Below are 22,965 nucleotides of genomic sequence, written 5' to 3'. Positions count from 1 at the left end.
CCTCGACTCTGGAGATGGGAGACAGCATTCAAATTCTAAAGGCTCTAATAATCACTTACCATATAAGTTTTTAGGCAATTTTTTTTTTCATTTAATAGAACATAAAAGAGAAACTAATTGAGTAGCTTTTGAAATATTCATTTTAAATTACACTTTGAATTTGAACCGTGACCGAGCGACACGTTCTTCTCCGATTTTTTTTTCATGTTTCTCGTTCGACTATTTGAATGTGTGACCAAAAACGCAACAATGGACAAATATATGTCACATCAATGTTACCGAGCATGTGAATTATAACCATTTTTAAAACTTAATTTAGTATGTATTGTTGCGTAGAAACTCGAAACCCAAAGTATTCTGTGAGACGTGTTTGTCTTTCCAATTATGTTTACCTTGCGTAGTTGGGTGAACAAGCTCACGGTCTACCTGTACTGAGGTTAATATAGCCTATATACATCCCAACGTGAAGCCGTCACTGACCTTGAGACTTGTGATGAGATCGAACTCTGAAAGTCTGAATACATCCACATGAGAGTTTTATGGTAGAACTAGCGACCCGCCCTCGCTTCGCTTCGGAAACATTAAAACACACATAAAAACCAAAAAAATAAAAAAAAAAATTAAAAAAAAAGTAGCCTATGTTCATCAGGGACAATGTCGGCTTCTAATGGAAAAAGAATTTTTCAAATCGGTCCAGTAGTTTCGGAGCCTATTCGAAACAAACAAACAAACAAATCTTTCCTCTTTATAATATTAGTATAGAATACTTAATCCTCGCCGAATCGCCTTTATATCAATCCGCCTATACATATATATATATACACACACGCCTATTTCAAAGAATGCCGGTTGGTGATTGCAGTACGACGGTTTTTTTTAATGAGTGAGTACTGGTGTTCTAGAGGCCTTTCCAGTTTCGTCTGGACAGGTGGGCGAGCAAATGCTCAGCCAGGGGGTTGGGATTTGCTAGCAGCTGCCCGAGCGCCTCCAAAGGAGACCTTATAACTCGAGAGAAACTGCTTTGCGAATGAATGTACTGCTGGATCAGAATAGCGACTCGCTGAGAAGATCCGGCGAGAAACTCAGCGAGCTGATGCATGGGGTAGATTGCACGTAGAACTCTTTGCCGAGTTCGACGAGTACGGTTATCAGAATCATTCTCGAAGAACCCTTCTGTGCATTACCCAGTAAAGGCTACTACAACACCCAACGATACCCAATGAAAGAAAGGGGGTAGTGATATTCTAGACCGACAACACATAGCCAAATCTCACAAACGTAACACTTGTTGGCTATATTAAGGTCCATGAAATTATAACTGCGTAATTACTGGTTGTTAGCGCGTCACATGGGCCCGCGTGGATAAGTACTACCACTCTATCTGTTTAACTTATTGTAAAGTTTCATCAAAATCCATTCAGTAGTTTTTGCGTGCAAGAGTAACAAACGTACATACATACATTCTTACAAACTTTTGCGTATATTAGTAGGATTTTATCATGAAACAAGTTTCTATTAACAACATCTTCGATTTATTTTGAAAATTACTAGAACAAATTTTCTAAAAGTTGTAAATAAATTATTTCTATGGATGTAGGTCCTAACTACACTACGATTTTTCCAGATTCTATTTTAAATGAAAATAAAATAGTGATAGAAACACAAAATAGATGTAATTTATAATATAATCCAGGTAAAATATTCATTGTATTTTCATTTTTTTTTCTTGAACACCATATTGAAATATTAAAATCCTGTCATAACTTGGTGAATGTAATGACGCCTTATATTAAAAAAATAATAATCACAATGCTTAGGTTTTATAAATAATTACATATGTATACATTACGTAATATAACATGTCTTGAATGGAAAAACATTACCTTACTTAGCCAATTAGATAAAGAATAGAAAAATCTAATTTTCTTCTAAGGCACACCGAATAAATCTATTATAATAAATAAATCTTCAGAAAACCTGCTTTAGTAATATTTCAACCAATTACTGAAATGTTTAAGTATTAAAATGTTTGTGGAAATTCCATTCCACTTAGCCCTACGTGTTCAGACACATTTCACAGTTATTAGAAGCCGCTGCATATGCAAAACTTTCCTGGAATTCGTATAATCAAGCAACTCATCCGTGGAGTTCGAGAATTCACTTATTTTTCCTGAAAAAACAATCAGCTTTCGGACTATGAGACCTTTAACGGACTTCTGTGGCGGTGGAGATATCTTCTCAAATAATTTAAACTGATTCTAAAGATATATTAAAAAAAAAAAATAACAGAATAATTAGATTTATACCTACGCTTTATAAATACTAAGTTTTATATATTAATTTATATTTTTTGAGATGCTTAGAATACTTTACACTTTTCCTGATCAAGAACGATTAAGAATAATATATTGTGCCAACTACCATCTATTTTTCTTCACACACATACGTATTATAATAACAATTAATAATCACTAACTTAAAACGTAAGAGTAGTTTAAATTATGTATAGAACTCCCGAAATCGACGAAAATAGTACGAAGCTAAAGTTTCTCAATAGAGATTCTAATTTACGTGTACTTAATTTACGAATATATGTATCTTCTTCTTTTTCTCCACCTTATCCCACTAGGTGGTGTCGGCACAGTTATTTTTTCTCTTCCATTCTCTTCTATCAGCCGTCATCTCAACACTCACTCATCTCTCGGTGGAGGCCCTCCCAAATTGGCCTCGCCATTTGGCGGCCATTAGGGAGCGCTTAGGTCGAGCTCCCTCGGCGCGACCCTTCGGCGCCGGTTTTAGATTTCTGCCGACGTCGGTCGAGGAGTACAGGGCGGTCCAGGCCTACCTGTCGGAGGCCTCTGCCAGGGATGGTACCATTAAATGGTACTGTTATGCCCTGGCGGAGGAGATGCCTTCTAAGGTGGCGGTCCGGGGCCTCCCTGCCGACACCGACGAGGCAGAAATAGTCAATGCCCTAAAGGAGCTGGGATTCCCGGCTCGATATGCCAGGTGCATCAGGTCCCAGAGAGGGCGACCGGGCTGCGTGTTTCACGTAGCCCTGGACCACCTCTCAAGGGACGACCTCGCCCGCTTGTACGCAGTCAACGAACTGTTGTACTTGCCGGGGGTGACAGTTGAGGGATGGCGTCCAACCCGAGGGCCCGCGCAGTGTCATCGCTGCCAGGCCTTCGGACACGCATCCTACAACTGCCATCGCGCGGTCCGCTGCGTAAGGTGTGCCGGAGAGCACATTGTAGCGGACTGCCCGAGGCCGAGGGACGGCCCATTCTCCTGCGCCAATTGTGGGAAGGACCACGTCGCCGTCGACAGACGGTGTGCGGTCTTCCGCAAACGGGCCAGGATGATGGGAGTCACTGTCCCTCCTCCTGCGCCACCGGTGCCTCGAGCCGGGGGTGCAGCTCCTCCGGCTGTACTTCCCATAGTAAGGGGGAAGGGGAAGGGGAAAGGGAAATCTTCCCTTCCCCCGGCCCCTCCCCCTCGAAACTCCATTCCGTCCGCCGTGGTAGTGGAGGCTGAGCCGTCAGCGACCACGTTGATGGCGCAGGCCAACCGGCCGCGGCGGACAAATAAACCTATTCCCGTTCCTCGTGGTCGCACTACCGCTGGTGTCACACCTACACCTCGCCCGACCGGCAGTCCTGCACCCGGAAAAATTGTAATAGGAACAAAAAGAAAAAACAAAAGAAAAAAGATAAAAAAAAAGTAGCACGAGAGAGAGAGGAAGCCATCAGAGCGACTGATGCTGTACCTCTCGAACAATCCCAAATTGTCGTTGAGACAATGGAGGTCAACGAGGCCTCCCCTACTGCCCAAACATCGAACTCCAATCTGCCATTGCCATCGGCCCATCTGGCCGAAGACAACTTTAATCTGAACAGCCAGCCCCCCCTTCCCCCCCGCCCTCAGCGCGAGCACCGCAGCGGTCGACAGGCCTCCCAGCCTGCCGGCTTTGCTGCATGGCTGCTCACGCTGTGGGAGAAATTGTCCGAGGTGATCTCCGGAGTAATCCGTGAGATCGCCTCGGGAGCCAGTCCCTTCGGGGCGCTCCTGTCGGGGTTCTACCGAATGATTGCGCAGTTCAATGGCTAGCCAGGAGCTGCGCATCATTTATTGGAACCCCGACGGGATAAAGTCCCGAAAGAACGACCTGCTTGTTCTCGCCCGGGAGTATAACCCAGAGGTTGTGCTCCTGGGCGAGACCAAGCTACGTCCTCAGGATGCGTTCAGGATTCCCAGCTACTTCATGTACCGGCGTGACGAGCTTACCCCTGCCGGGCGGCCGTTCAGGGGCACTGCGGCCCTCGTCAGGCGGGACGTGGTGCATGATCAGTTGGATTTGCTGTCCTTCACATCGACAAGGTCAGTCGGTGTGAGGGTACACACCTCGGGGGGAGATATGCGGATTTATGCCGCGTATAGACCCCCGGGGCCTGAATTTCACCCTGAGGACATAAGACGGGCCCTGAATCACGACAGCCGCCCAGCTCTGCTGGTCGGGAACCTCAACGCGAAGCACGTCGCGTGGGGCTCCCGACTTAACTCAGCAGTGGGCAGGCGGCTGTTAGAAGATGCCGATAGGGGCGACTACTCTGTGGTCGGCCCCGACGAACCCACACACATCCCGACCGCCGCGCGCTATCAGCCCGATGTGCTGGATGTGTGTGTGCACAAGGGGCTACGGTGCCCCGTAACGATCGAGGCACTCTACGACCTGGGTACCCCACATCTCCCTATCCTGGTGACACTGGGAATGGGGCTCACCTGGGTTGCGACCTGGCCCCTACGACCGAAGGTCGACTGGGAGCTCTTTAAGAGACGACTAGTCGACCTTCCCGTGATTCAGGACCCCAACACCCCTGATGGGGTCGACGACGCGGCAACCCGCCTTGTTGACTCCATCAGGGGAGCGATCGACCAGGCGACGACTCTTGTGCCCAGCGGCGGGCCCAGAGGTATACTCCCGGCCCATCTGAAGGCGATTATTCGCCGGAAGAGGGGCTTGAGGAGGCTCTGGGCGACAACTCGTTGTCCCAGGATAAAGCGCGAGCTTAATGAGCTGGAAGCGGAGCTGGCGACAAAGATTAGCACCTTTCGGGGCTATGCCTGGCAGGAGAGGATCGAGGAGGCCCGCGAGGACCCCTCCTCAGTATCCCTCCACCGGCTTTGTCGCCAGCTCTCAAACCGGCCTGCCCCGACTTGTCCACTCGTGGACGAGAGGGGCAACCGATGCTTCTCGGCTCAGGCCCGCGCCGACATCCTGGCCGAAATGCTGGAGCGGCAGTTCGCTCCTAATGACTCTGCACCCTCAGAGGCCGCATTCCACCAATCGGTGGAAGAGAGCGTAGCAAGCCTACTCTCCTCCCCGGTGCCACCGTTGGGAGATGGTGATCTCATCACTCCCAGCGAATTGCGCCTCATCATCAAGCGGATGAAGAGGCGCAAGGCGCCGGGCGAGGACGGTATTCCCTCCCTCGCCTTTTTCCACTTCCCTGAAACGGTCGTGTCATATGACACGGCTGTTCAACTCCATTCTGTCCACAGGACACTTCCCGGGAGTTTGGAAATTGGGCAAGGTTATCGCCTTGCCCAAACCCGGCAAGGACAGGAGAAATCCCTCCAGTTACCGTCCGATCACGCTGCTGTCGCACGTGGGCAAGTTGTTCGAGCGGCTGCTGCTGAGAAGGGTGTCGCCGCACATCCTTCTCAGACCCGAGCAATTCGGGTTTCGTAGCGGTCACTCGACAACGCTGCAATTGGTCCGCGTTATGCATCACTTGGCGGATCGGTCCAACGCGCGCCAGTACACGGCCGCAGTCTTTCTCGACATCGAGAAGGCCTTCGACAATGTCTGGCATGCGGGACTGATCTACAAGCTGTTGCAGAACGCGAACCTCCAGCACGCCTACGTGCGACTGCTGGGGTCGTACCTGGAGGGAAGATCCTTCCTTGTCGCGGTCGAGGGCGCCAAGTCGTCGGTGCGCCCAGTCACGGCCGGAGTTCCGCAGGGGAGCGTCCTGGCACCATTCCTCTACGCTCTCTACACCAACGACATTCCCACGCTTCGAGGTTGCCCTCGAAGCGTGGGAAGTCGACGTGAAGTTGGCGCTGTTTGCCGACGACAGCGCCTACTTCGCGTCATCCAACTTCCCCTCTGCGGCCATTTCGAAGATGCAGAGGTTATTGGACTTACTGCCCCAGTGGCTGGACCGATGGAGGGTCGCGGTCAACGTGGGGAAGACCGCGGCTATCCTCTTCGGTCCGGTCCGCACAAGAGTCGTCCCGGGACAGCTCAGTCTCCGTGGCGCTAATGTCGAGCTTAGATCCAGCGTCCGGTACTTGGGGGTCGATATCGACCGGAGTTTGAGGATGACCGCCCACGCCATGTCGGCGTTGGCGGCGGCTCGCTACGCGAGATTCCTCCTGCGGCCGGTGTTGGCCTCCAGGTTGCCGGTCAGGACTAAGCTCGGCATTTATAAGACGTATGTCCGTTCCCGTATCACGTACGCAGCTGCGGCCTGGTATCACCTCATCCCGCAGGTCACGCGGGTGAAGTTACAGGCCCAGCAGAATCTGGCTCTTCGCACGATAGTCGGAGCAGGGCGTTACGTCAGTAATGCCGTAATCGCCCGGGATCTGGATGTGGAGTCGCTCGAGGAGTTCATCCGGAAGCTAGCTCGTAATCTTTACGAGCGGGCTGACGGTGGACCCCACGAGCATCTCCACAATTTAGCTCCCTTGCACGCTAGACCACCTGATGGTCTGGCGCTACCAAGGGAGCTACTGGAACCCCCGGCTATGGTAAGATAGTCGGCTTAATCGGAGTGATATGGGAGTGCTCATAATGAGTGCCCCCATGGGACTGAGCTGTCCACACTCGTAATTTCCCCCCACATCGTTGGGGTGCCCCCTTATGGGGACCCATTTCCCACCCCCGTTGGGTGGACCACTCCCCCTTATGGGGAGTGATTATATCGGTCCCTCCCCGCGACGGTCTTCCCCTTCTGGGGAGCCCTTAGCGGGTGAGCGCCAAACTAGTGTCGCCGCCCCTCCTCTAGTTTGTAGAGGTGGGGCCGCGGCATGGGGCCGGTGGCGGGCCCCACGGTTGCTGACTGTTGTCCTGGCTTATGTATATAGTAGAGTAGTTAGTTTTTAGTTAGTTTAGTTAGTTGTGTAGTTAGTTGTAAGGAAAAAAAAAAAAAAAAAAAAAAATACAATTAGGAAGCAGAGGACAGTGGCCGGCGCCGGGGTGACTCCTCTACGGGTATCGAGCCGTTATCAGACCAGCCCATCGTATTATGTTTATTTATATATCTTTTTGTCGATGCTATGCAGCCGTACACGCTGCGAACAGCGTACCTTCCCCAAAGTCCTCCCTGCATCTACGTCACCCCTGCCCTATGTGGTAGGGAGTTTCAGCCCGGGTAGTGGGGTTTGTCCCCGAGGCCCGTTCCGTGCCCCCGTGAGGGGGTACGACGACCCTTCTTCTTCTTCTCACTCATCTCTCTCTCATATCGTCATTCACACACTCCATCCATGTCTTCTTCGGTCGACCTCTTCCCCCTCTACCTTGCGCTACCATTTCCATACGTTTCCTAGACACATGCATCTTCTCTCTACGCATCACATGTCCATACCACGCTAACGCTTACGAATATATGTATGTATGTGTAAAACAGTACAGTATAAATAATTACACGTCCCAAGAGAATACTTTCATTAAATTGAAACGAATCAACGTATTATACAAAAAGTAAAAGTCATAAAATAGTAATCCTTTTATAGCATAAGCTACGGCTCCCGCATATATTTTTCACTCGCTACGCTTTTTATTCGATTGCCCTCGTGACTTGCGTTTACCATCAACTACCTCACTTGAGCATTAATCAGAAACAAAAACATTTCAATTTAAATTTTTTTTCCTGCCTATGCTGATAGCCTTGAGGGGCTATTTCAGTTTCGCCCTAGCATGTAGGTGAGCTCACGGAGCTCAAACCGGAGTGTTGCTAACACTGACCGGTAGCAAGAGCGGTGCTTCGCAGAATCTACCACCGGATCGGAAACGCGACCCACTGAGAAGATCCGACGAGAAACTTAGCGGGCTGTGTCTATGGGTTAATTGTTTGTCGAGCCCTTCGTCGCAAGCGACGGGTTCGACGAGGACGGTGACCGGTGCTTGTGGTGCCTAAAAGCACCGTTAATGGATCGGAAGGATCCGTAATGATGTGTTTTGGGCGACGTCGACTATTTACCATTCGGTCTACAGGATCGGGTATGTCATTCCCAGCGGCCACGACAAACGGGTTCTCATGTCATGCCGCCTTGTCAAGGTGGCGCAATGATATTTCAATGGAAAATTAGTTTAAGTAGGTAACGTAACCCCAATTTTCTTTTTTTTCGTGCCCAATAAGATCAGATAATATTTCGTATCGTTTCAATAAAACACAATCGCGCCCACACGTTTCCGAAGGCTTTCGAAGACCTGTCGACTGCGGCTTTTTAATCAACCTCCGAAGCGTGCCCGCTTAATTTGTGCCGTGCCAGAATAAACAGATTGATTAAATTATTTACAAAGGTTTCTGCCAACGGAATCGTCAGTGGATTCATTAGTCCACGTGACTTGCAAAATAGGAAAACGACAGTCGCCGTACACTCCCATATTGGATGTGACCGAATCTCACCCACTTCACTGACCCTAAAACTTTTACTGGCATTAAAAACACCCGGGATTCGTTGACTGCACCGCACTAATTAGATTTCGAACTCGGTATATTTTTATTTGCTTGCCTTAAAAAAGTTTTATTGAGATTGTAAACTTTTAAACTTCCCAAATTGACTCATTTCCAGAATGGTACCGCTGTAAAAACCGTAGCTGTAAACTGATAAAAATTCTCGGTTAATTAATAACACCGTATACTAATAAAGTTATCGAGTATTGCTACTGCCGTCTGAGAAGGATCATTAAAACCTAAATATAGATAAGTAAATTACATTTTCGAGGTCTGTTATTTTCAATTATTAATCATTAGCCTCACAGGGGCTAAAGAGAAAATGACTATATTTTAAATTTAGATTAACAATCTATTGAAATAATTTAGTTCCGTATTATAGGTATATATATTTATAGTCAACCATTAGATTACCTTGTCGTAAAATAAATTTAAAAGGGCTGTCAAATAATTATTATTTAGATGAAATCGCAATAAGCTTGGCCTTCATCACACCATTTTGTAATTGCAACAAATATTTGGCAGAAACAAAAAACATTTTTATTCATTGAATACAAATGAGTTGACAAATTAAAGATTAAAGACTCCTTCACAACTATATAAAAAAATACATATTACGAAAGCGCTCGTAAAATCCTGAGGGGGAAGTTCATTCCAGAGTCGATTGTTATGTGACATGAAAATATCTTTTACGTCACCTATTTATGTATTAAATACGAACACGGAATCATTTTCTTCGATCCTCTTTAATTGACCTACAAGGGGTAAAATCTAGCATTACGAAAAGACTTCAGAGCACTTGAAGCCTTAAAAAAAATAACTTGTTTATAGTTCACGCACGGTAAAAGTAAAATCTTCCAAAGTGTCCACCATGTCATGTTTCTCTCTTTAGTTTAGTGTCGATTTTTGAGTGTCATTTACGTTATATCGACTTGAGTCATTTTAGTTTCAAATCACAACGGTGCTAAAAATGTTTCAAAATGGAATTGAATTGGCAGTTCACCGTAAAATAATCACATTCATAACGATGTTTTATTGTTATGCCATTACGCCGCGATTTAGTTGAACGAGCAAAAATTGAATGTTACAAAGCGTTATTAATACATGTCGCGTTACATTATGGTGTGATAAGGGACAAACTCGTGTTCAGCGCGCCCTGAATGTGACAAACAAATACCGTTATCACACACGCGGGATGAAGTATGTTTTCGTATTGCAGACTGATTGGTATCAAAGGTCTCTCATTAGCACATATCGTGCTTTTGATATGTAAAGCGTGTTTTCGACTGTGCCGTTTTTAAATAAACACTCCACGGCAAATTTATGCTTTGAATTTTTGTAATACAAAGAATTTTTATTTTTTGTTTTATTATTATTATTTATTTATTTTATTCCGAAAGTGTAGGTAGTTATTGTTTTATTTAATTTTGGTATTCTATATGAAATGTTATCGTTAATGAATGTGATATGGATGCAAAATTTGAAGTAAATATATAAATAAAAAAGAAATACATATAAATGGATTTTTTTGACATGCTTCAATGTTTTATCAATTGAGAGTTAATTTATTATAAAAGTTAATGTGAACTTAAATTTTAATCATAAAATTTGGTATTTTTTCTTTATTTTTAAATTAGGTACTACATACCTAAGGATTTTTTATTATTATTTATTTTGTGTCCCCAATAGCTCTACTATGGGGTGTTTCAGGATTATCCATTATTTCTGGGACACCCTTTATAGGCATACATAATTAAACATTGACAAATACAAAAATAAAGTCTATTTTTTATGGCACCACAACAATCTCTCAGCCCACATGGTATTGAGTGGTTATGATGATTATGATCAGCCGCCACAGGATTCACGCCTTACCGTCCTTAAACAACTTGAATAAAAAGTCATAAAGTTTGTGGGTTTGATTCTTATTGTATAATGTTGTTCTTTGATCGTGGAATTTCTTAGATAAATCGATGTCTGTCTGCTGGACTTGAATCCCGGCTAGGAGACACAAATATAGCGACGGATCAATACCTTAAAGGCAAGGGCGTGACTAAGAACATTCATTTGACATTTAGTATTTCATTAATAATAATAATAATAATAATGTTTTTATTTCAAGTATCCATGACTCATATAAATTGTTAATAAGACTTAGACCTATGTTAGTAGTTATATTTACATCACAATGAATTACTGTGTTAACATCCCATGGGAGATGGCACCACAGCGACCCATGTATATACAGTCCAGCCTGCTTGCGATCATGCTCAGGATACTGTTGAAGCTGGCCCTCACTCTGTTTACCAGAGATGCACACCTCTTACGCATGGTAGCGTAAAAACAATCTATGTGCGCGTCTGCAAACATCCCTGATGCGCAACAAAAGCGGGGCAGCACCACCAGCACCCTAAACGCGTTATTGTATTGAACACGGAGAGCATTGTACGATTAATACATTGTATTAGCTCTGTTTCAATTAAAATACTTTGATCATACCTTAATGAAGCTAGTAAACGTTCAATTTATCTATTGAAATATTTGTATAATACATTAAACGAGAACGCTCGCTAAGTATCTCTACTTAGAGGCTTAAAAGCAATTTATATTGTAACGAATACAATTATCAAAATACGTAAGCATTTCTCAAAAAAGAAAAAAGGCAGTGCGTAGAGGCGAATGTCCAAACAATCTTAAAGTCGTGACGGTTTCGGTATCTTGTTATTTCTCAGTTTAATTTAAATATGTAAATTTTATTAGGCATAATATAGGCTGAGGACTCTTGAATTGCAAATGAATGTGACATTACGTTTTATAGGCTGGTAGCCAATTCACTGGATCGTTTCCTTAGAGCTGACGGCAAATTTTCACTTAGAAATGTTCTCAAGTTTAGTGGTATTTTATCGTTAAAACAACAACACATTTCCCATTCCGGTCTGTCGGCTTCTAGATATCACAATTTAACTAATTCAATTGAAATAACGATTTTCACGCGTTCATAACTTAAAAATGAAATTTTCGCCAAACGAATAACAATTTTATGATCAAGAATTTATCCGTTAACCCATAAAAAATATGTCCCCCTATTAGATAAAACGGTTCCGACACAAATCCTCAAGAATTTGCTATTCGAAATTATGAGAGGAACGTAATATCGAAGAAGGTACAGTCACGCTCTCACCTTTAGAAAATCTCGTACTAAGTCATCGTTCGGTTTCGTTGTAACGAGGGACAGAATCTGTTTTACATCAACACCGTGCGATGAAAATCTCGTAACAATAGCAATTTACAAAACGATCCAGATACCTTTTACGCTGTTCTATATGTATTTAACCGGCGAATGGCTACGGAGTTTTTATGAGTCATTCAGTTATGGGTAATTGTACTTTATTGTATTGTTTCGTTCGCTGAGTGATATCGACAGAATTAGGTTAGAACTAATTGAGAAAATTATTTCTGTTTGAAGTATTGTTGCAGTAGCAATCCGCGCGAGTAGGTATCACCACCCTGCCTATTTCTGCCGTGAAGCAGTAATGCGTTTCGGTTTGAAGGGTAGGGCAGCCGTTGTAACTACACTTGAAACCTTAGAACTTGTCTATGGGCTCCAGTAACCACTTAACACTAGGAGGGCTGTCAGCTCGTCCACCCGTCAAAGCAATAAAAAAAAGCGAATGATTCGGATACACGACTTTAAGACGGAATGTAAGATCAGTTAATTTATCGTATACATTCGAAGAATTCTTTTAAAGTCCTTACGATTTATACGTTCCTAGCGAGTTCAATTAAAAGTTTACATGCATTATGATCATATTTCTCAGGCATCGATTCGAAAACGTATGTTATCCCGGTCATATAAACAGAACAAAAAATAATGCGTGGGCGACCACACCCCGCTGGGTACACAAGTTACGGGATCGAGTTTACACGAACAACACAAACTTAAATCATGCAAGAACACTGTATAAACATTGAAATTGAGAGTTCGTAATAACAATTACGTACTCAATTTCGTTGAACAAATACCCGAGTCTAGTAAAATATTGAGGCTACACCGACCGGAAAGCACATCCCTAATGCCGACAATAAAACGTGTATAAACTCGGGGATAATTGTTAAGACGGAGCGAGCCTATTCGTTTCTAATGTGTTCTTAGCTTCGCTGAATTTTAACGAATCCTTAGTAGGTACCGGAGGAGGATTCTCTTGAGAAATTTGATGTTCTCGTTTCCAGGGGGAGTTACGGTTGAGACATCAAACGCTGTTAAAACTTTTCGCGCGCCTGATTAGCGAGCTCTTCGAACTGCGTGAATTATAATCACTGGGAAATCGCATTCCTCAGCTTCTATTGTTTACGTCATACCTAGCTTGTAATATACGACTATGTTATTCGTTCAGTAAAACAGAATCACTTTATAGACGATAGTGAAATAAGCTGAGCATATTCTCAGTGGGTCTCGTTTCCGATCCGGTGGTAGATTCTGCGAAGCACTGCTCTTGCTGGGGCCAGTACTAGCAACAGTTCAGGTTTGAGCCGCGTAAGCTCACCTACACATTAGGGTGAAACTGAAATAGCCTATCCATACTATCAGCGTAAGTAGCGAAAAAAAAGATGTGTGGTGTCGTGGGATACCCGATAGTAACGAAGTTCCTTATTATATATATTTTTTTAAGTTCATACAATACAATACATTAGACACTGTATAGCCATCATACTAAGACTACACACAAATAATAAAAATCTTACGTTACGGACGTTTTTTCCCGGTTAGGGTACCCCTCCGCATCGTACCATAAGAAACTTCGTTCCAAAAAAAAACTGAACTAATAAAAATACTACACAAATATACCAAAAAATATTCTAGTCACGAAAGTATCGATCGTAAGAATTCGAACAATAATAAAAGAAACAATGAACTTAAATAATAAACAACAAATTAGTTTGTGTAGCGTAAGTGTATTTTGCCAACTTCATTGACTATATTGTTACCGCTAACGTTCAAATAAGGTTCTTGAAAGCCACTTTAGTGTTCTTGCGTTTACTACCGCATTAAAATCGCCAATAACGAGTCGGGGCTTCCGACTAACTGCTTTTACAGAAACACAAACAGCTATAGGTACTTTTATTCGATACTATTATTTAATTGAAAGGCAGAACACACCAAGTGACAAAAGTACAGTATTTAGATTGTATAAATGCTAAAACACGAAAAGTTATTGTGCAACACATTTAATGTAAAAATAGGCAAAGACAAAACAGTTAATCTCTTTTTGTCAAAATTTTTGGAACGAAGTTCCTTATGGAACGATGCGGAGGGGTACCCTAACAGGGAAAAAACGTCCGTAACGTAAGATTTTTACTAGCAATGCACACAGTGTACGACTTAACTTTGTAATAACGTACAAAAAATAACATATTTTTATTATATATTTTTTATAAATCATTGTGAATAAAATAAAGTTGATAGCTTTGTAAAGTACTTAGTTTTTATTTATTTTTATCAATAAAAAATCATAATAAAAAATGTATACCCGAATATTTACTATCTTTATACCTCGAATAGACGTTAAAATTAATATTTTTATAATAAGGAACTTCGTTGCTATCCAGTGTCCCGCGACACCACACATCTTTTTAATATTATAATCAATTGATGCGCACTGTGGTTATATGTTCGACGCGATATAATATCTACCTAGGCTGCAAATTCCGTGAGTACTTATTATTGGGTGGTTTTTAATGTTTTCTCGAATCTTCAATAACGCCAAGAAACGGAATATGCAATTGGTTATACACTCGACTTTTCCATAGTGCTCGTGGATTGGAAAAATGAATCTGAGGGTATTGTACAGCCTGCGTGAATATCCACGCCTGGCTGGCAAAAATCAACCTTATGTCAACCAGTAATTCGTATCTGCGGAAGCTGATGCGCTTTTCAAAAATGATTTCAAAGCTGACCCTTACTCCTGACGGTCGCCTCGTCTATTGGTACAGATGGGAGCGGGACAAAACCTAATCGATAATCATGCATACATACATCTATATATATAAAAGAAAGTCGTGTTAGTTACACTATTTATAACTCAGGAACGGCTGAACTGATTTGGCTGAAAATTGGTGAGGAGGGAGCTTAAAACCAGGAGAAGGACATAGAATACTTTTTTTCACGTTCCCGTCGGACGCGACATAAAACGTGGTATAACAAAACGCAACTGATATGGAATAACAAAACACAACTGACAGCTAAACGTAATATATTCTAAGGTTAATTATAGTAGAATCTTGAAGTTGACCGGTTGATGTGTTTGAAATAAACCGTGTGGCGGAACAAAGTTCGCCGGGTCCACTAGTAATTGATAAAGAAATGTTTTCATCTGACAAACGATTTGACTAGCAATGTGTGTAAGCGATATATACGACAACAACTTCAATAAAAACAAAATAAATTTCGATGTCATCATAACATTCAAAATTCCCACCGTATTAATAGTCAACAAAATATCAACGCACGCAATCGAAAACAATTACTGTCTCGTAACGAAGCCAAAGTGTGAAGGCGACGACGAATTATTACAAAATCACATCAAGCGATCGTAGGTCACTCGGGACTTACAAACGTGACGAGCATTCATTCGCTTCGGCCACCTATACACTCAGACAGACCACAATAAGACCCTTGCTGTGCACATATATGAATGCTAATTAGTTATTTTTCGTCTATTTTAAAAACTCCAGAACATTCACTGTAATGGCAGCCCTGGTCTTACCAACTTCTATTGAGAGATACGGTAAAAACTCGATATTTTGTAAGTTAAATGTAGCCCCCGATAGTCCTTATATTGGATTCATATCCTACACGGAAACCGCAACAATAGGAAACTAGAGCCGACAGACTGACTCGAATATAGCAGCGGTATGTGTGCTAGGTCACCCGATAGCAGATTGTCAAATATGCCATGATCACGTAGGATAGAGATGGAGTAGTTAGCGTAAACTAGCGCCCCCTTGTCTACCTGGCTTTGTCGATGATAGATAGAGCTGATAGAGCGCTTGTGCGACGGCGGGCCCTAGCATAATCAGAGAATGATCCGATGCAATTTTTTAAGCCAAAATTAAGCGTATAATAGCTAGGGGGTATCTCACGCAAATGTCTCATATGGCCACTAGCTGAGAGTCTTTAAGAGCAATAGAAATAAATAAATCACAAACTTTGGGCCGTAACATTCTCTCCATTCTGAACATGGCTTTAGTTCGAGTGTATTTATTCGTAGCTCTCTTTCAAGAGGTTGCAGACTATAATTATTATAACTCATATAACATTCAAATTCATAAATGATGCGTTACGGTCAAAATGTTATTAAAGAAATTTCTAATTTTATTTCTCAGACAATTTAGTCAAAGTTATTTCTGTCCCGTAAATTGTCAAATGAGTTCCGCTCAGCGACACCTATAGTTATTGTTCAGTTAGGTATGCATGTTAAGAACACAAGCAACGGAACAGTAATTTTGTTACACGTTATCGCAGACAACATATTGTGTCCGAAAAAAGAAACTATTAGGTACATGTATAATAAGGCTTAATGTGGGGTGCATAGGAAATGAATTCACTTATTATTTAAGTATTAAGTGATTGTTTTTAATGGCGCAAAATTGTAGGGATACACGATGTGAAACTCATCAAGATAAAGTTAATTTTAGGTTACTAGACACAATTTGTGTACAAATATTCAATGCACATATATTTTTCTATTATCTAAAATAGGCAGATCAGCTTACGGTCGGCTGAAACACGTGGATCATCTCTCACATGTTTTTAGGCCTACATTAAACATACAACTTTTAGATTCTTTTTTTTTTGCTTAAATGGGTGGACGAGCTCACAGCCCTCCTGGTGTTAAGTGGTTACTGGAGCCCATAGACATCTACAACGTAAATGCGCCATCCAGCTTGAGATATAAGTTCTAAGGTCTCAATATAGCTACAACGGCTGCCCCGCCCTTCAAACCGAAACGCATTACTGCTTCACGGCACAAATAGGCGGTGTGGTTCCTACACGTGCGGACTCACACGAGGTCTTGTAGTATTTTAGCAGTCTAAAAGCTTCTCTCTCTCTCTCTTCGATCGCTCCCACACTGTTGAGGATCGTGACTCCGTCCGATTCCATCAACCAGCTGTCTCCATCGATCCCGTTTTGTAGCTTGGTGGAGTGCGTCGCTGACAGGTACCCTCAGTTCCACCGCTATTTGGTCCGACCATCGTTTGGGACCTCTACCCCTAGGCCTAAAAGCCTACAGCTTATTATTCTTTTTATTTAGACGTGGCTTAAGATTCCCTAATGACTGAATCGTTCTTGTCAGTAGTAGGTATACGAGTATATCTCGGAATTGTGCTGGGCGTCACGGAACGAAGTACAATTTGTTAAAAATAAATTTCATTGCAATTACGACGCCATTAAGAATGTTGCATGATTTTAACCCTCGTATTGCGTAATATATTCGTTCGTTTGCGATGGGGGACCTTTACAAGGGGGAGAAAAAAGTTGAACACATCCGACGTGTTTTATGATAAAATGGTAGAAAATCGAAACTCTATTCTACAGTTCGAATTTATTTTATAGTATTCTCAGAGTATCCATTTTTATATAGAACTAGCTGACCCGGCAGACTTCGTAGTGCCTCAATCGATAAATAAAAGACCTAAAGACTTTTGTATAAAATAAACTTAAAACAAACAAAAGGAATCCGTCCGACGGAGGACACATCAAGGGATAAACAAAATTGTTATTTTTATTTATAATAATTTCGAGCATTCATATTTATCTACCTTTTAAACCTACTCTAGACTTCCACAAATAATTCAAGACCAAAATTAGCCAATCGGTCCAGCCGTTCTCGAGTTTTAGCGAGTCTAACGAACAGCAATTCATTTTTATATATATAGATTACCGTTTAGGTTATCTAAAAAAATACAATTATATTTTAATTAATAAAATCACAAAATGTCAGTTGTAAAATATTCATAAAACTCAAAATATCAATATCTCATATAGCACTAATTTACAATTCCGAATGCTGTGGTAGATACAATTATTGCTTACTTAACTGTTTTCTAAATTTTATCAGACCACAGTGGCGATTGACCCGCGTCGTCAATTTCCATTTTCATTTCAAAACTAAATAAAATTAAAGAATAAACAAGCCTGACACCGAACGTAAAATATCATTACCGAGGTCGATCCCGTGTAGGGTCTAGTAATCCCAAAGCGCACTTTAGCGGGCATAACAAATGATTGCCACCGCCGGACGGTCAACGGGCGCTTTACGAGGCGCTTCCCAGCGCTGATGATGATTTAGATGCAAGGAATATCGGCCGGAAGCCACGATAAACCGCGGGGACCCGTTCCCATGGCAACGGCCGTAGTAGCAGCGACGCCCTTGCGACACTAGTTCACGGGCACTTATCGTTATCGCAATAAATTTGTCTGGAATTCGCGCAATAACTTTCAAGGAAAACGCAATAAAAATGCTGATAGCCGTATTTCGTTATGATAGCCGAAATTGATGAATAACGCATTTTCATAATCTTCCCCGGCATGGGCTTGCGTTTGATACATTCATGTATGAGGGCGTAATGTGTGTTCTGTTTCAGCTTTATTTGTGGTTTATTCAGATGAACATTTTTATTCGAGAAGCGATAAAGCAGTATGTATTTGCTAAAAAAATCGATTACATTCTTTCGGCAGTTTTTTGTTTTACTTTTCCATGATCGTCTTTCATTTTAACAGAGCCACGAGACGCAGTTGCACATAAATATTTTATAATGAAGGTCGGGAAGTAAACATTGTGTGCAAAGTCCTCGATTTATTTATTACTCTGCGACTGATGATGATATATCGACGTCGGCTACTGTGTTCATCGTCACTTACCCTACCCTTATCAAGGAGCGTGTAATTTCGGATTCATTGCCCTCGGCTGAGTTACGCCACCCGCGTCGCCTATTTCATTAAACGTACGTTTTATACATTCTTAGAATTTTAAAAAAACGTCTTATTGTCTTTTACAGGTACATATTGGTGATGAGAGGATGAGCCATGGAATCACGCAGTGCGCCGCCGAGCCCCGAGGATCCCGGGGAGGCGGTGTTCGACACTCGATGCGGTCGATACCCGCACCAGCCATCCCTGCAAAGAAACTTCGCCAGCTGTCGCGAAACGACGCGTCCACGTCCCCTCCATCGCCACGCTGCATCTGAACCTGCACGGCCTGATGATCACGTCCTAACTACTGCCGAGGTTCACGACTATCCCTCTTCTGAATCGGGCATAGCGGCAGACTGCCCTCATCCACACACGAGTAACGCAGAAGACAGTCCTTCATACGACAGATCAGATTACGAAGGGAACTGTAACTATACTCTCAGGCGTACACCTGATTATCATCATACACTCGACTGTAAACATAGGACCCTAGATTATAATCGAAGTCGAACTCCTGATTACAGTCATGGACATATTAACGATTTTGACCGGGGTCATAGTAAAACACAACAACCTCGTCGAACGCATAGGAAGCACAGACGAGAAGAAGACGACGGTGCTCATTCTTTGGATGAACGATGCGCACGCGACCTTGACGAAATCTTACCGGCCAGACTTGCAGCAGTTAACTTGTCAAGAGAACCGCCACCGCAGACGTGGGATCGCAGCAACATCACCGCTACTATGGAGCGATTTGAGCCGATTGATTATTCATATGCTTACTACGACCACCATTTATCGATGCCGTCGTCTTCAAGAAAAGCAAATCGACAACGAGGACGTGGTGCAGTTCCACGGGAAAGAACCTCTCGTCACAATTATGTCACAAGATATGGAACGGAAGAAAATATCTACGAAGAAATTACTGATGGTACGAGAACTTGCCCAAAACATCGCTACGTTCCTAGGCAGTCGCTAGTATCGCTGGACAGAAGCGTGGTTGAAGAAGAGGTCCGCCGCGTAGAGTCAAGGCATAAGCGAATTTTAGGCGAACTGAATCTAAGTGTCGAAGCCATGTTGATGCCTGAATGTGAATCGCCTGACTCAGAACGTGCAGAAGATAGAGACAATATTGAAGAATTACTAAGAGTGGGCCCAACGGACGAGCTACTATCACCGGCCAGTTGTAATCCTCCGGATTTAGATAGCGGTTTTAGTGGGAGTAGTAGCGGTGCAAGCTATGTGGGCAGCCTTCGTCGTAAGCCAACAGGCTCGGTACCGCATTTACCTGCTGTGGCATACGGGACACGCACTGCAGGTGTGAAGATACTGAGTGCCGAAGAATGTGGTGTACGATTTCCAAGGGATTCGCAATCTCCTAGGAGCTCAAGTTGTGGGGATGCAAAAGCCAGTGGATTTTGGAATAAAAAATCCTGGAAGAAAATATCTGGGTTCTCCAGCTCGAATAGCATTAACAAAGCAGGCCTCACGGGTGAGTTATTGCATGGAGACTTCATGATTGAATTTATTACGCTAATGCAGCATTTCAAAATACAGCTATTGTTGCATTAAACCACAAATAAACATTAGGGCAAAACGTATTAAAAATTGCATAAAGGTTAACTTTTTACTTTCACAAACACAAAAAAAAAAACATTCATATTCTCGAAATTACGCCATTTAGACTGTGTCATCTCTCACACTGTTCGCAAAATATATTTTCCGTACAAAATAGCGTTCCATTCTCACATAAAACGTGAATGAATCCGAGCGGTATCAAGTCATGAAAACCCTGAGAGCATCATTTCTTTTTTTTTTTTTTTCGCCCGCTTTCGACTGGCCATAGGCATTTTTCAGATGGACGCGCGCGTGGTTCGATGTTTGTTGTTTTCATTTTGGTTTGTTTATTTGTTTTTGTTAACGGTGGCGCGTTTTGCATTGCAGGTCTGCTCGTTAGGTACACTTTCCGGCGTAAGTCCGGCTCGCAGGGCTCACAGGGCAGGCGGCGGACCGAGCCCGTCAAATGCGATGCGTGCCTCTCACAACGATGTTAGCCGCACTATCGGTAAGGGTTTCACGCTGGTCTCTCAGCAGAAAGTTCGAAAACGAAAAACATACATCAGTTCGTTTAAATTTTTTTTCTTTACTGTATTATTTTATTCCGATAGTGAAATCGACACTGAGCGCGTCCATTCACAAATTTCCGTTTCACTTTTATTTATTTTTGTTCATTATATTACTTTGCGGAAAGATCGCAGGAATATAGGCGGAAAATACAAGTTTCTGCGGTCAGAAACGATTAACAAAGTCGATACGAAGTTCTCTCATTAAGGTATCGCAGATATTACTTCTAACTTCTACTTATTGTTCTCCAAGAACCGAGACAATAGCGTAGAATATTACTTAATTAAGCCATAACTGTAGGGTACAAACTATATGAATATAGTTTTCGAAAATTACTTTCACAACAAAATTGTCTTGGTTGCAGATGAAGCGTGTAGGCCAAGCAGACCTAAATCCAGAACAGCCACTATCCCGTACAGGTTAATAACTTCTTATTACTTACAACAAACATTAATCTCCGCGAATTGTATAAAAACTTTCATAAAACCTTCAAAAAACGAACGGTCGACGAAATACTGGCACGCGGAAAATTCTTTTCGTTTCAAATTTTTCCTTTGTTCCAGCTACTCCAACGGAAAACTGGTGGTGCCGCTGGATTCCGTAGCACAGAGCTGAGGGGACTGTCCCCCTCGTCATTCCGTTATCGAACTCCTCAGAGGTTCTCCTCGACACGAAGGTCCATCAGTAAACAGTGAGCCTTCTCTGTGAACAGCGCGTATCGGACTATGGAATTTAAAAAAAAAAATTATAAAGTACCAACATTCCAATATTACATTTATAAATAGGCAACGGCGAGTCTGAAAGACAAACTGTCGGATTGATAAATGTATTGTGTGTCGTGTATGTTATATATAGCCAGTAAAACTTTTAACATGCAATGAGTGTATACGTCGAAGTGATAGAAAAGCCTAATAATTTTGTTACGAACGATCGTTTCATAGAAACGTAAAGAATACGTTGTTATAACTTATCAATTTTTAGTAGAATAGGGTTCGAGAAGGCTGACAGTCGATCGGATTTTGTAAAATATAAAACGGAAACTGCCATTTTAGAAATTTTTTTGTTACTTAAATGAATACATGTTTAAAAATTGTCTACACAAAGCCAAATTATTGTAAGAAATTAAATTCTTATAACAGCGGTGCTTTCGATAATCAAACAAGTTCACGCCTAATTTCTTATTTGTGTATTAGATTGTCTAAAGTAATAATACAACCTATTTATCTCTTTGATGTCGTTGTTAAATACTTTTTAGGTTAATTGTATATGATGTAAATAATCTTTTCAAAAAAAAAACGGTGCACATTTACATGGTTATTTATGTAAATATTTAAAAAAAAAAATCACTTAGCGAGTGTTCGAATTTTTTTTAAATAAATAAATCGTAGTTTTTATGAAACATCTCAGTTTGCAAGCTCACCGGATGATTCGTTTTTTTTACAACAACGCAACTAACTAATTCATTAACATATGAAACTGTCATATGGTAATGAATTCGAAAAGCTTTGAATTTCTCTTGCAAAACATAAATCCTTCACGTAATCAAATCGAAAAGTTCAGCATTCAGTGTATTCATTCATCAATCATTTCAAGCAAATGTAAAGGCAAAATGAAATTGTAAATAAGTAGTTTTAATGTAAATTGTTTTTGTAAAATCGGTCAATAGTGAGGTCTTGTAACTAATCGTTGTAAGCTGGACTGGTTGTAATCTCAATGTTATTATTAATAATTTTCTTTGATTGTCTGTATTTTAGTGAACGTGTTCAAGTCAAAAGAGATTTTTATTAAATAAATGATAAAAAGTCATTGTATTTTATTTACAGCTGATTTTCCAGGAGTCTGTGTACTAAGCTGTTTTGACTTAGGGATTTTTTTTATCGTGAGAGAAGAAAGTGTTCAAAGCCATAATTTAGTAGTTGTATTTATTACCTTTAAACCTAAACACATGATTGCTTTGGAGCCGAAATAAGCAGGAATGTAAGTAAAAAAAAATCCCTACCTATTCGCTCGTAGCTAAGCGGGTATCCCAGCTGCGCCCGAATGGGTAGGTGAGCTCACGGACTCAACCTGAGAGAATTTGCTAACACTAGCCCTAGCAAGAGCAGTGCTTCGCAGAGTCTA

At 42.1% G+C, this 22,965-nt stretch overlaps 1 protein-coding gene across 6 annotated transcripts in view; it reads left to right on the top strand.

The window, feature by feature from the left end:
- Positions 1-22,650, top strand: part of LOC114248169 (uncharacterized) — a 119,023-nt gene extending 96,373 nt beyond the window's left edge. For 4 of the 6 annotated variants that reach the window (XR_003624934.2, XR_003624932.2, XR_016323422.1 and 1 more), the window contains 4 exons: positions 18,807-20,212; positions 20,665-20,785; positions 21,209-21,263; positions 21,408-22,650. Coding sequence is in view for 2 of the 6 variants with exons in the window: in XM_028181322.2 (XP_028037123.1) it covers positions 18,835-20,212; positions 21,209-21,263; positions 21,408-21,459 (1,485 nt within the window). In the remaining 4 variants the exon portion in view is untranslated. The remainder of the gene's footprint in view (positions 1-18,806; positions 20,213-20,664; positions 20,786-21,208; positions 21,264-21,407) is intronic. The other 2 variants (XM_028181322.2, XM_028181323.2) reach the window with 2 other exon arrangements.
- Positions 22,651-22,965: the final 315 nt, after the last annotated feature.

This window comes from Bombyx mandarina, chromosome 08, assembly GCF_030267445.1.
Source record: "Bombyx mandarina strain Sakado chromosome 08, ASM3026744v2".
Classification (NCBI taxonomy): domain Eukaryota; kingdom Metazoa; phylum Arthropoda; class Insecta; order Lepidoptera; family Bombycidae; genus Bombyx; species Bombyx mandarina.
This window is presented reverse-complemented; position numbering and strand designations above follow the sequence as displayed.